Source organism: Rhinolophus hipposideros (genome assembly GCF_964194185.1).
Source record: "Rhinolophus hipposideros genome assembly, chromosome: 2".
NCBI classification, from domain to species: Eukaryota; Metazoa; Chordata; class Mammalia; order Chiroptera; family Rhinolophidae; genus Rhinolophus; species Rhinolophus hipposideros.
Window position 1 is genome coordinate 101,124,011 of NC_138048.1, and position 15,259 is coordinate 101,139,269.

A 15,259-nucleotide genomic window follows, 5' to 3' on the forward strand; every position below is an offset into this window, starting at 1 on the left:
TGTTTTCATTCTTAAATGGATTATTCCAGTGAAGTTGACTCTGGAGCGTGCCAAAACCCGAATTGTGGGCTGAACTGATAATGGCTGGCACCGAGTGGCCAAAACCCGAAATACAGATGTGGCAGCGGCAGAAGCTCTGTTTAGCAGGCCATTATCCGGGATGGCTAAGCTCCGCTAGCTAAAAGTTACTTCCCATTACTTTTGCTTTCCAGTTTTAGAAGCCAAACTGACTGAGGAGTGGGACGGTTCGTTTGAATGGAGGAGGTGTTGAGTGAGCAACACGCAGAAGCTCGCCTACAGTTTCGTTTCCATTCACGACGTGTTCACTGATCGCCACGAGTGTACTGCATATACGCAAAGACACAGACAATCTTCAGAAATGATCTTTTGCCACCGGAGCTTGGAAATTAATGAGAATAGCTGGCCATTGCCTGAAAGGAACTTCTTTCGCATCAACATTTCGGGTTTTGGCTGTTTGGTACCAGCCATTGATGATAATGGCCAGCCATTATCAGTTCTTCCTTGCGGTTCGGGTTTTGGCAGTAACATATATTTTAAACACTTATTTTTGTTTTTAAGAATTTGATCTTTTCAATTGAGGCTTTCTTGGGGCTTTGTTTTATTAACGTTATTTTGTTTGTCTTTTTTTCGGGGTGGGGGAAATGCTGAAATATTGCTGCTAGGATCCAGAAATACCATTTTCACATACTGAAACTTGCTATCGGCTAGCCTTATGCCAGCCTGCCACTGTCAATATATTCTGTTTCCCTTGGTTACAAGCTTAGTATACTCTGTGTTTTTGGCTAAATGAGCTTTTTATCCTATTGTAATATTTTCACTTAATAATGGATGTGACAAATTCTACTACTTTATGTATAGAGACAAGTCCACTCAAATTTATTCTGACCTTTTTATAAAGCCAGATAATAGAGTCTGTTCCTTTGCTTCTCAGGAAGGAATTGACTTTGCTTTATGTGTCAGACCTCATCAGTTGCAACCTCTCCATCATGCCTTATTTTCCATTCTTGAGTTCTATTCCTTTAGAGACTCAACCTATAAAGACATTTATGGAGAGACATTATCTAACCCAATCGCAGATGTTTCAGATCTTTTGTTTTGCCATACCTTTGGGGATCACATAGTTTCTTAGTCTGTTTCATCACTTAGATTTATTACAATATGAATTACAACCTTTTTAAAAAAATAAAGGACCTAGTAAAGGCTTCTTTCTACTGCTTATCAGATCCAAACTCCTTACCCAAAACCTGTGAACACTTAGTGTGTCCCTGTTTTTAGCCTCATCTTCAGCCCTCTCGTCCCTTCTCATAAGTTTCTTCTCACCTTTTTACCACCACCTGACTAGATCACTTTCTTTTCCTTTCCTTGCCAATCCTTGTTCTTAACTATGAAAATCTGGTTTAGAACTCTTCAAGGAATATCCCTTGATTATCAAATTCTGCCTGATTCTATTCTCTCTTAAGCTTTTGTTCTTTCAGCACTTAATGTATTCAGTTTGTATTATATCAGTTTGCACTTGTTAACTTGTGTTGCTCTGTAAAAGCGTTTCAATTATTTCATGTGTATGTATTCTGTCTCTTGAACTAGATTGTAAGCTCCTCGAGAGCAGGGACCATGTCTTTTTTTTTTGTATTATCTGGACAGTGCCCAGTACAGTGCTCTGCACATAGTAGGTGCTCAATAAATGTTGTTGACTGACTGACCAGCTAGTGTGTTTAAATAATAACTAAGTCAAGTTATTTACCTATAATCTATCAATCTTGTTTTAGTTTTGAAAGTTGATTTTATGTGGTTTGGTTCTTTTAAGAAATAACATTTTATCTAAAGTGTAAGATCTGTGTTTTGTTTTTACTTTTTAAGAAATGCAAACAGATCGCACAGAGTAAAGAAGATGATGATGTAATAGTGAATAAACCTCATGTTTCGGATGAAGAGGAAGAAGAACCTCCTTTTTATCATCATCCCTTTAAACTCAGTGAACCCAAACCTATTTTTTTCAATCTGAATGTGAGTATTAGCATTTATGGTTTGATGAAACAGAACTTATGGAACTATTTAAATAATACTCAAATGGACTTTAGTTTTTTAATTTGTGAATTAAATACTGTGAGAAATAATGAACAAAATCATTTTCAGACTGTTGAATGTCTACTGAGTTTTAATTAAGAAATACACGTTATTTTCTAGATTGCTGCAGCAAAGCCAACTCCACCAAAAAGCCAGGTAACATTAACAAAAGAATTTCCTGTGTCATCTGGATCTCAACACCGAAAAAAAGAAGCGGATAGTGTTTATGGAGAGTGGGTTCCTGTAGAGAAAAATGGTGAAGAAAACAAAGATGATGATAATGTTTTCAGCAGCACTTTACCCTCTGAGGTAAGTAAGAGAAATATTATGCATTTTTCTTTTTTTATACCTGAATCTGCCATTTTATTGTTACTTTATATCTGATTTGGATTCTGTTTCACTCTTCTTAGGGCCGGGGTAAACGGCAGGGCCGGGTTAAACGACAGATGAAACAACCCGCAGCTTCTCATTTGACAGTAACTCGATGCAATTCACTTTGTGGAACCAAGCCACAAAGTGAAAAGCATCGAATTGCAGAGAACAGTGTTGTCACATCCCTACCCAACATTGGGCCCTCCTTGCACTTGTGGGAAGGTAGCCCGAGGTACAACTATTTAGCTTCCCGTTTTGCTTCAAGGCTCTATAGCTCTAGATTTTGGTGGTAGCAAATTTACTGGGTGGAGGGATTGAGCAGAGAGAGGCATATCAGGTTCAACACAAGACGTGGAATGGAAAGGTCTTTGTAGGCTGATGTGAGCATCTTGGATACTTAGCCCATTGCCCTTAAATAATGGTTTCTTACTATTTCTCTGGGTTGTTTGTCAGATAGCCTTTATTTTAATCATTTTCCCTTCCCTGTGCTACCTTGGCCCTTTTGGATTCTTGTGTTTAACCTAATGCTCAGCCTTGGTGTACTCCATTTCCCTTCTCCTTCCCCTCTTTGCTACTATTAAAAGTTGGAGAAGTGGAACACCTTGAAATTTTCACGAGGCTAGTTGCATCTTGTCGAAATGACGCAGTAATACGCCATGTGTCAAAACAACCCCAGTAAAATGCCGCCTGATTAAATATGTGCTGCTGAATACAGTGCACATGAAAACAGCAAGACTGTATATATATGTAAATATATATATATATATCTGTATCTTTGTATGTATCTCTGTATCTGTACCTTTGCTGTATCTTTTAATAAACAGTTTACTTTTATTTAACTTGTTGTGCAAAATCACGCTTGGGGGATCTGGGAGGGTGGAGACTTTTAGTAGGGGGTGGTGGGAGTTTTAAATACCATAGACTAGTCATCACCTCTTGCCCTTGGTTTCCAGAGCCCAGACATTTGTCCAAGGACTGGATTAGATTATTGGTGCCCTTACAATGTGGGACTTCTTCCCCTTTTCTTGCATTTCTGGGGTATGTAGGTCAGAGAGACCTGTACTCTTCACCTTCAGGTTCCCTTTACTGGCCATATCATCATCTTCCACTAAACATCCCCAATATTACAAATAAACAAATCCTGTTTGTAAAACCAGAAAGTGAACAGAACCCAAATCAGAAATTTTTTGATAGTATTTTTTTTCCCCTGAGCTATTCACAGGTGACATTTTCACTGTTTTTTTGTTTTTGTTTTTGTTTTTGGACCTGCGGCATTATAAAAGAGCAAATTCTATACAATGAAGCTGGCTGGACATGATAACTGGCCAATGCGACTTACAGTCACTGGTGATGATCTGTGTTTACATGGGGTTCAACAATTGAAGCAAGTTACGCCATCACCGGTTGAGGGGAGGGTGGCTGGTTTGTCCACTGTTTTAGTGAAACAAGTTGAGGAGCTCAGTTGCTAATCCCTAAATCCGGCTACCTGCACATTGACCAGGGAAAGGATAACTGATAGTTGCAACTGACTTAAGTCTTGTAGCTGACTATAAACCATTGATAAGGGCTGAACAGACTTACTTAGAAATTCTGATACATATGCATTTAGTCATTTTTTGCAGAGTAAGCATTTAACAGTTGGAAAAAAGCCAGCGAGATTATGTGAGAAAAGTTTTCCAACAGAATGAAGCCCTATACAATTGCAAAATTCCAAGGGGTTTTCCCAAGAAAATAAGTGACCATAACTATTTTAACTTCAGTTGAACATGGGGAAAGTAATTAGTGAATCCTGATGACTTTCTTTTTTGACTGAGAATTTATATGTATGTATGTGTATTTGAAATTCACTGTTGGGCCAATTTTAGTTTTATCACTGACTGGAGGCTGCCTCAGCCTTGTTTGTCATCAAAAGTGGTTGACAAATTTTAATTAAAAGTTGGGAAGAGTTATTCCAAAGAAATCCCAGGGGGAAAGGTGGGTATTCAAATTTTATAATAAGTAAAGGCAGTGTTTTATTAAAGCAGGAGGAGAAAAGGTTCTGTTCAGAGGGATGAATAAATGACGCAGATTCCTCCTATGGGAGGATATATACAACTATTTGATGTCAGAACTCTAAGCTAGTTCCTTAGAAGAGTAGACCCAAACAATATATAGGTTTTAACTTTAATTTTAAAACAATCCCAAAATTTTACAAGGAAAAGGGACAGGATTTTGTTTTGGCCTCAGGTCTCTATACTTGTATGTAGCAATAATATTAAACACCTGGAGGAAATGTTCACCTTGTAAAATGTTGAGTTCCAGTTATTTAACTGTGTCTTGTATTTGTAAGATTAATAATGTTCTATATAACAATGTTTGTGGAATACTATTGGTGAAATTTTATGAAAGCATTGACCCTTTTCCATCAGGGGTTGAAATAAAGCCTTTATAGAGTAAAGGAAAGTTCTTTAACAGTTCTTTTAAAGCCAACATTTTAACTGAATAGTATTTAAATTTTTTTTTTTACCTTTTTCATTTCAATAAATACAAGTGGATTTTGTGGTTCTTTAGTGTTGAGCATAAAACATTTAGGCAAATGTCACAGACTTGATCCCACCAATTGTCTTGCATGTGAGTGCTCTTTGACATTAAGTATGAGTGGATGGATCAACATAAATCCATTTTACGGAATATCAACTCATCAGATTGTGTGCCCCACTGCCATAGCATAAGAAGTAAGCCAGCATCATTCTCAGTAAGGAGTGGCTATAGAATTTTGACTATATTTGTGTGAATTTGATTTATAAGCAATGAAACAAATGTTGGAAAACTAATATTTAAAAAAATGTCCTTGGGGGCATTAATTCTTGGTAATAAATGTTAGCAAAGGCTTATTGGGTAGGCGATTTAAATGTAATCTTTGACATAAAACTTCCTTGGGTTTATTATCCATCATAAATGTTTTAGAGGTCTGGAAGTAGCTCTCCATGAGGGTCTAGTGATTGCTTACATGTGAAGATAATTTTTGTATCAGGCTGTGTGCTTCGTTTTTATTACTGAAGAACATTTTCACATCCCAATGGAACTAAAAATCTCTTAAAGTTTAGAAGTTCTAAATTCATAGGAAAGCTGAATTCTTGGGTCAAGATGAAAATTTCAATTGGAAGTTAAACACATAGTTCCTAGCAGTGCTAGAATGTAACAGCCTTGTTATTCATTCTCTCCTTGGGTTCTCCTAGGTGATTAACACTGAATTTCCTTAAACCATTTAATGGGTTATCTATTTATTTTTCTGTTATATTTCATTTAGATTGAGTGTGTAAGTTAACTAATAGTTACACTAGATTATTTTATATACTATAAAAAGACTCAATTCACCTTTTAAAATGAAGCAAACCCATTAACAACTCAGGCATTCTGTATTTAGTGTGGTTTTGTTTTTGGAGCAGTCATTTTCATTTCTATACGAGCCTTTGTATTTCATTAAGTTTTGTTAAATATTTTAAAATAATGTTTTATATATAGGTCAGATGCTTTTTCTTTACTTCCATTGTAATTAAAATCATTCTTTTATACTATCTTAATTCGAGATACCTGCAGTTACCTGTATAGAAAATAATTTTCATGTTAGGAGCTATTTTTAATTTCCTGATTAACTTCCTTATAATTCTCTTTAGCTCTTTTGTAGCCTCTCATTGTCTTTTTAAGAATTACTGAAGTTACTTCTTTCTATGTAAATAGTTGGGTTAACAAAACGGGGAGTAAATTGACCTAGAAGGATTTTTTTTTTTAATGAGGAAGATACAGAAGGTACACAATTAGAGCTTAGGCCCTGTAATGCATGTTACATGGCACTATTTACATTATGTATTTTATTATTCCTGACACTTTTGGAAGAAAAAGTAATCTGTATTGATGAAGTAGAAAAATAAATAACTTGGACAGGTTTTTATTAAAGTGAGAAGTATTCAGTTCAGGACACTCTTTTATGTAGATTTCACCCTTTAGAACAATTCCTAGGGAAAAAAATTTAAGCATTTCCCTGAATTGTAATATTTGGAGTATTACACAATCATAGTTATACTTTACGTAATTGTACTTTATACATTAGGTAGAAAGTCTAGTGTATCAGTGGAAACAAGGCTTGTTGATGACAACTTGATAATAGGGATTTAAGATTTTTTCCCCTCTACTTTTGGTACCTTTCACACATTCCTGTTTCTGAGCAACATTAAAAGATGTTTAAGGCTCTAATAAACCTCCATTATATAGTATAGTATACGTAGTCCAATAGAGTGGTGAATAGCCACTGAAATATCAGTTCCTTAATTGTACTAGCCACATTTCAAGTGCTTATTATCTAGCTGTAGAATACTCTATTGAACCGATGCTGCTATAGAGGGTAGCAGTGATATTTTGAGTGTTTAATACTGGTACATTTGACCTAGTCCTTGCATATTAATGCTTTGGGGGTTATAGTTGGCTTTTTATGCATTGTATATCCTGAGTTACCTTGAAATCCTGGAAATAATGCTTTTAGATGCAAACTCTTGAGGATCCTTAAGTTAAGATAATCCTGATTCATGCTATTTTGAACATATTTCTTCATAATAAAAAGGAACAAATATGAAATTAGTCCAATTATTATTTGGTAATAAAATTTTGACATGAACTTGCAGCTCATTTGGTAAGCCTGTTGAATAAATGAGGTTGTATTACCTTAGGAAAAAACGAGTAATTTTATCTAAAGTAAATTTATATTAAGCATGAAGGTTGCTATATTCAAATTATTTTCAGGGATGTGAATTTAACATAAAATACTCCTAGATTTGAAAGAAGTGTCATTGTGGGGATAAAATGAAGCGTTAGGTTACCTGCTTCTACAATAAAGGCTTATAGAGAAAAAAGTATGAAGATATAAAATGTCTTCAGAAGGATAAATTTACAGATAGGTATATTTATTTGCTTTACAGTTGGGAAGAATTAATTGTATTTTGGAAAAGGAGTTTTCAGAGCCACCTTAACTACATTTTTATGGCTAATTTATATTTGGACATTAGGGATCAGGGCTTGGGAATAGTTGGTAGATACATTTTCCCACAGTATTTCCTCTTGAGTTTAGACTTGAGAATAAAAATCTATTACTTATACCTAAACACCCTAACACTTAGATTTATAGACTGCTACCCAAATTCTGGTAAGGTTAATGAACAGTATTTGAGATGTATTTGGTGGGCCTTTAAAAATTACATGAATAATCCTGAGAGTTTTAGGAAACATCTAAGGTAGGCTAAAGGAACATAAATTCTGACCAAGAAGTCCCAGTGGTCAGAATTACAATAGAAGTGAAAGGCGAACATACTAAGTTTTTAGTGTTTAGTGTGTTTCAGTCTGACTTTCCTTAGATGAGTTCTTACAGGCCCCGGAAATATTCTAATTAGTTTGGATAATTTACTAAGTTGACTGAGACATTAAGATCTTTCACTCATGAAATCTGTAAATAGTCTAATAAACAATTACAGAATGAATTCAGTTTAATTTTGCTTTCATTTTAAGAAGACATATAAGAATCTATCCTTTGTAAGAAAATTAATTTTGTTAAAGGAATATTAGGTGATTTAGCAAGGTAACTAGCAATGATGGAGTGATGAATGATAAAGGGCTTCTGAAGTTAGGGAAAGGAAGTAGTAATCCTTATGCATGACAGAATTATTCAGTCATATACCCTTCTCTGCTATATAGGTCTTGTTTTGAAAAGAAGTATTTTATATGCAGCACATAGTCAAATTACAGGTAGCTTTTACTTAGCTTTTTAAATAAATCCTTAGTTGTTAACTCATTTTACTGACTGCCTTTTATTTGTCATACCCAAGCAATACTTATTAATCATTCTTTGTATATGAATATAGGGAAACCTTCCCATGTCAGATGAGCATTTTCCAAAAATGAATTCTCTTGGGTGAAATATCTAAAAAATATGTATTAATGGGTTATATCGTATCGCACGAAAACAAGTATTAAAAATTGGTGAGTTGGTACAGATCAACTTGAGGTCTTAATGTTAGAACAAAAAACATCAGATACTCACTTGATGAGTTTTTTCCTTCTGTGGTTGAGCCTTCCACAAATCTGAGAAAGTGGGGATTTGTTCTAAAGGTTACCTTTAAGAATTTTCCTGGACATTATGAAACATTTTTAAAAGTTAAATCATAAAGTCATCTCTGCTTAGCATGAGGTTTTTACAGGTAGATTATGAGTTTTGATAAGGAGAACTTAAGACGTTTCAAACATAACCTTAAGTGTTTTAATCCTACAGAAATACTTTAACTTTTGGCATAAATGTATATAAACTGAAAACAAAAGATTCATTTACATAGTGAATATATCCTTTGAAGAAATTAAGTTCTTAAGACCCAAAGTATATGAAAAACTGCAAGAAGGTTAAAAGGTCTGCAGATGAGTAGAGACCATTGAGGCGATAGTGGTTTTCTACTTGCTGTTGAAGAACTATATTGCTTCTGAAGGTTATGTTGATGAGTAGGGTAAAATAAAAACTGCTAATGAGTATAAAATTAATAGTTTAAAAATAGTTTTAAAAATCCTTAGTGAAAGCTAGAGATAATTTTAAGTTCTTCATGGAACTTTCTCTGATTGTATTTTGATACAGGAAATATGGCATCAGTCAGTTTTTGGATTGACTTCAACAGCTGCCTCTATCTAGTACTTTGTAACTTACCTTAAACAATCCTCGTCTACTTTCCAAGGTTACTTTACCTGTTTGAGTCTTCTACCTACTTTATATGATTATTAATACATATAAGACTTTTGTTTTTCACATGTAGAAACTAAAGATCTGAGCACTTTTCAGAATTTAGGGGGTCTGTTGTAATTTGAGATAATTATCTATGTTTTCTTTCTTAGCCTGTGGACATCTCGACAGCAATGAGTGAGCGGGCACTTGCTCAGAAAAGACTCAGTGAGAATGCATTTGACCTTGAAGCCATGAGCATGTTAAATCGAGCTCAGGAACGGGTATGTAGCAATTTTAATGTCGTAAGTGAGAATTTCATTAGCTAGATTGTTGTGACATAAGCAAAATCTGTGGCATGCTGTTGAAACGTAGGTCCTTACCGTGAAAATCCAAGGAAATACATCATTTGTTAATTAGCTAGCTTATTTTAAATGAACAATTTGGGGTCTGGTCATTCATTAAATGTTTACTGTGTACTATATGACAGGAACTATGTTTCTTGAGAGAGTAAAATAGAAAAAATTTCCTGCCCTCACAGTTTATAATCTCGTATATAAAAATAGCTAATTGCCCATAACAGCCCTGTGAAATGTAGGTAGTATTATGAGTCCCTATTTTACAGCTGAGGAGACTGAGGTAAAGAGTGGTTAAGTGATGCCCAAAGTCATAAAAACCTAGTAAGTTGGGGAGCTAGGATTCAAACCTAGTCAGTCTGAGTCAGAATCTATGCTTTTAACAATGGGCAGCTTCTCCATTTCTGTTCTACCTTTCTATGGTAAATCTATGTGGAAACAGTAAGTACATGCATGTTCAGATGGATAGGAAATACATTGTCTGACAATATCAGGTGTTTGGTAAATATACTTTGAATGAATGACAACTGACTCTTTGACTGTCACGATAAATAAATGTTGGTGATTAATGTAGTGCACAATTTTTAAAGAAAGCAATTTTATAAAGAGTGTGCTAAAAAAGTGTGCACATATGACTTGTGTTCATCTTTTGTTATCGGTGTATATTGAGTACAGTGGTACCTCGGTTTTCGAACATAACCCATTCCGGAAGACCGTTCGAGTTCTGAAATGTTCGAAAACCGAGGTGTGGTTCCCCATAGAAAGTAATGCAAAATGCGTTCCAGACCTTTAAAATCAACCCCTAAAACTGAAAATTTAGTATGAATTTTACTATGTCATGATACCATAGATGCATATAATTTACGGCATTTGTAAACCAAAATGTTTTGTCAACGGAGACGTTCGAAAACCTAGGTACCACTGTATTACTAGTTTAATAGTTTTTTCTTTTCTTAAAATGTGTATATGTTTTTTTGGCAACCCCCGAGTATATTCGCATGAACAATTTTTTGTATTACTACTTGAGCATGTATCTTGCATTTATTCTGAATTTATAATACTTCAAAGGAAGTAATTAAAAACTGGCTGTCATGACGTTAGAATGCATTTATATGAGATACGTAAGCAGAAGGGCAGGTATCCTTTGCCATATGAGCTCTTTATGTGTGTGATGTTTTGAAGAATGAGTATGATAGCTAGGCTTTTTAGTTGTTAGAAGAGATACAGCTCAAATCACATTAATAATGGGACTCACTGAATGTTATCAAACTTACTTGGAATGTTTAGGAAAACAGTGTTAAATATGTATAAATTCACTATGTGGTCTTAAAAAGTGGATATTTAAGCCATTTTTTTTAGCCTTTTCAGGAACTAAATAAACCATTTTTAGTGAATTAAATTGTTAATATACAAGGGCATTTTAACTAGATAAGTAATTTTACTTAGTTAATTGATGCATCTTCTTGTCTTCAGATTGATGCCTGGGCTCAGCTGAACTCTATTCCTGGCCAGTTCACAGGAAGTACAGGAGTACAGGTTCTGACACAAGAACAGTTGGCCAATACGGGTGCCCAAGCCTGGATTAAAAAGGTACACAACATAATGCACATAGAAAAGTGTTCAAGTTGAAAGTTAAAATTTTTTAGAAAGTACTTTATTAAAAATGCACAAAGAAGCCACTGACTCTAACCCAAGTTGATGAGTAAATTTGCTATGTGTATATACTTTAGGATGGACACTGAAGATGGACCCGGATTCGTGAGACTATTGCCAATGTATAACTATGGCTCAGGAGCCACTCAGTTTATATCCTGAGGTTATTTTTATTACTGCTGCTACTGATCTTTTGGGGGGTGGTTTTTTAAACTGTGTTTTGAAATGCTAACAATGTATCTCAGGTATTGTTCAGAATATTCCACAGTTCCTGTTTGACTACTAATCTCATGATTTCAAAGCAGTGGTTCTCAAATTTTTTCTCATCATGGGATACTTTGTTTCAGGTTTAGTTTTGGTGGATCACTGCCCCCAAGAGTCCTCTACCACCCTAATTTTCCACTGCTGTTCCTCTGCCCTTCTTTCCCCTTCCTTAGTGCCTGCGCCCTCCTGTAAGCCTCCTTGGTCCCTGTTCCTCACCCTTCTTGTGATCTTCAGGCCCAGGTCCTTGTGGTTGGCAGCTGTTGGTTACAGCAAGTGGTCGGGAGGCCCCAGTATTAGCACTGCATGCGGTGATTTTGCCATGGGACTGGATGGCTGGGGGAGGACGGCTGGAGCGTGGGGTGCGTGCACAGTGTTGAAGGGTGAAGAGGGTGGGATGGGGACGGAGAATACTATCTGTGGACCACCATTTAGGCCCTGGTGGCCTTTGGTGATCCACAGGCTCAATTTGAGAACCACTGATCTCATGAAAAAACAGGATATATGAGACCTAAATTCAAGGGAGAGGATGGACGCCTCGTGCTGCGAAGATATAGGTGCTCCTGGTTTCAGATTCCTGCAATGAGACCTATGAACTCCACCTACGGCTGCCTCGTTGTTGGGGGAGTCTTAGGTGGTTAAGAAGGGCTTCCTGAAGAAATGCATTCTGGTGAAGGGATGTGGCCTGGTTGGATGGGTGATTGGAAATTTGTTTCAGGAGTACTGGCAGCATAGCAGTGCTGAAACTGGGAGGCTCCGTGGTCTAATGGATTGGGAAGGTTTCTTTATCTGCCGTACTCCTGACTCCTTTTGTGATCATGGGCAAGTAATTACTTGGAATTTCAGTCTTCAAGTGTCATGTGAAGACCAGTCCTCATTCATGCCTTTCAGGGTGATAATGTGACGGGTACCTGTAGAGAACTGCCGTGAGTGCCAGGGAATGGGCTGAATTTCTGAAAAATGAGATTTTGGTTGCTTTGGACCTTTTAATCTCATAACATTTATTTCACGTTTTGATAGCATTATCTCTGGTGATCCTCCTATTAACAGGTTAATATGAAACATTATATGTTCTCACTTTGCCTGCCATTTTTGGGGGGAAATAGTTGCACTCCAATATGTGTATAGTGAGTACACAGATTCATTAAAAAATTGTCTAACTTACATAATTTACTAGGGGTTGGTGTTGGAAAAAAAGACGAGAATCCAGCGAAATATTTTAAAGTTTGAATTAATTCTGGACTAATTATATTACCGTATTTCAAGTATGAAAGTGATTTGAATAGTATTTGAAAAACTGCTTTCATCTCATTGAGAATTATAAATGTACATTTAAGTTTTAATTCTTTAATACTATTAAAGAATTTGTATATAAATTATATATATTCTTATATATTTAATATGTATATTAAATCTTGAAGCTGAGTGCTCAGTATTTCAGGAACTTAGACTTGAAGCTTATATGGGTGTTTAGGCACATAATAGTCATGTACATTACTAAGAAACTTTTCAATGTGATTCCATTGCAAAATTTTGGTACTGATCCATAATGCTTCTAAATATACTTCTAAAATTCATGCTAACTTTTTAAGTGAATCTTTTAAAGATTCAGTTGGTTCCCTATAAACTTTTTCCCTTAAATTAGTATTTCCAGTCTTATAGTTTACAGATTTTTAAATAAACTACAAAATTTTAAATGTAAATAATGTAAATCATTTTGATAAATTATCATGAGATAGATGTGTTATCTGACCAAATTTTAAAATAATTACTAAAGAAAGCTATGCTTTTAGGAAAAATTAATTTGTATGATACTGAAGAGTATTTGCTACTAATACCATTATTAAGGAAATAATGTTTTATGAAAATGAGCTAGGACATGTGGAAAAGTTATTAAGAAAACAACATTTATCTTCACTATCAAATATCACAAAACTATCTACTTACGTTTAGAAAACTTTTTCAAATGATCATGTGGCTTTTTCTTGCCTTGCTGTAGCCCAAAGCCCTCTCTATATGTTAAAAACCACATGGAATGCCAACATTCTCCTTATTCTTTAATTTTGTTGCAGTATATTCTTAGATGAAAAAGGAGTTTTATTATTTTTTTGTCACTAAAACATTTTTAAATGGTTATTGATTGAAAAGAACCATTATATTTTGGAATGGAATGATTTGGAGATGATCTGATGAATATGGTTTACTATTGTAGTCGCAGATTAATCATCTTTTTGGTGAACTTTATACACACTGGGGTAAAGAAACAGATGAAGATATAGGAGAATGGAAACAAAATTGGAAACCTGGGTTTTATTGGGATTTGTATTACACTCTGCACAGTTGCCCTTTTTTTTAGGAGTGTTTCCTGGAAAAGAGGGGCGGATGAACCTGGAAGTAAGTAAAAGTCATTCTAGGTGTGTAGCAACAAGGCAGTAAATACCCAAGCATCAGCTAACTTTTCTCTTTATACATCAACACTGCATGGCCTGCACCAAATAAGGAACTGAACCAGGGGTATGTTTTTACCTCCACAGCTGCCTCCTTCCATCAGAGCACCTTTTTGAACTTAATGTCTAGTCACACGAAGCATTGGCATGTTTTCTCCCTAGCATATAGTTAAAACGCTGGGGGAAAATAATATTATACGGTTTTACTGTGTAAAAACAAGATTTAAAAAATTTAGTATTAACTTATCAATACAGGAAAGTGACTAGTGCATACTATTTCTAGATTTACAAAAATTTTTTGCCCCCTTTGTTGATAAGTAATGACCTCTGCTGTGTATTTGCTAGAGAATGTAAATCTAAAATTTAGTAACAAGGGGAAATAATCATTTGGAGATTTATGTCATAAATTTTTTACAAAATAGCCAAAAATATCAACAGTAGAATTCAGTAGTTTGTTACATGTACAGGGATGCCCTTTAAAAAAAGGCATCACATTATTTCTTTGTGTGGAAATAATTGACTGTTGACCATGCTAATGTATACAGCTGTGCATCTTACGACATTAAGTGCTTTGCTGCTTTGATGGAAATTATGGTTCAGTGGGTTGGATACAAGAGAGATGACTGTTCACGGAATAACCTGTGAACTTTCACCCCTCTGTATGGAAACTTGTTTCAGGGCCAAATCCTTGTAGCTGTCTTCTTGCCCCGGTCAGTGCCAGCCCTACTATTCACAACACTGCTGCTACCGAGGCCTAGGTATGTAAACGTTTAAGGAGTTTTTTAAGTCTTTTAACATCAGCTAGGTTTTAAAAGAATTCAAATTCAGTTTGGTATAATTACAGGGTACTTTCTGTGATTGTCTTCCATTTTCTTAACTGTGTAAATTTATTTTAAGAGCTATCTCTTGGCTTCATAGGGATTTTCTAAGTAAAACATACTTGCTTCATGGTAGAATGGGGAGGAAAACTTTGGATGTTAACAGTATGTTTTTTCATTGTCCATACTATTTCTAAATGATTTCTGGGCTTTATTCATTAACTAGGTACACCTGGGACAATTAATATTATTGACTGTTTTAACGTTGCCTTCTTTTTATTTTGCAAGCTAAGAAGAGATACCAGTGAACCTTAATAGTGGACGAAAACAGGAGTGTTCTAATTTTTTTTTTTTGGAGGGGGGCATGAGGGCCACTGTTTTAAAACTGCTACTTATTTGCCTTACTTGACTTTGAAAATATTATGTTAATGTGAAAAACAATTAGAACATACACATTACAGTATGTATATAAGAAGCATTTAAATTTAATTGCTATAACAGATATAGAAGTAAAATGAGATTTCTTTTTTTAAAGTGATA

The 15,259-nt window shown here is 35.1% G+C and overlaps 1 protein-coding gene across 6 annotated transcripts in view; it reads left to right on the forward strand.

The window, feature by feature from the left end:
- SON (SON DNA and RNA binding protein) overlaps positions 1–15,259 on the forward strand; it is a 33,068-nt gene that overhangs the window by 13,756 nt on the left and 4,053 nt on the right. For 2 of the 6 annotated variants that reach the window (XR_013995334.1, XR_013995335.1), the window contains exons 5-9: positions 1,879–2,025; positions 2,206–2,394; positions 9,358–9,468; positions 11,014–11,130; positions 14,580–14,659. Coding sequence is in view for 4 of the 6 variants with exons in the window: in XM_081079680.1 (XP_080935806.1) it covers positions 1,879–2,025; positions 2,206–2,394; positions 2,496–2,750 (591 nt within the window). In the remaining 2 variants the exon portion in view is untranslated. Of the gene's footprint in view, positions 1–212; positions 1,718–1,878; positions 2,026–2,205; positions 2,395–2,495; positions 3,295–9,357; positions 9,469–11,013; positions 11,131–14,579; positions 14,660–15,259 lie in introns of those variants that run through there. The other 4 variants (XM_081079678.1, XM_081079679.1, XM_081079680.1 and 1 more) reach the window with 3 other exon arrangements.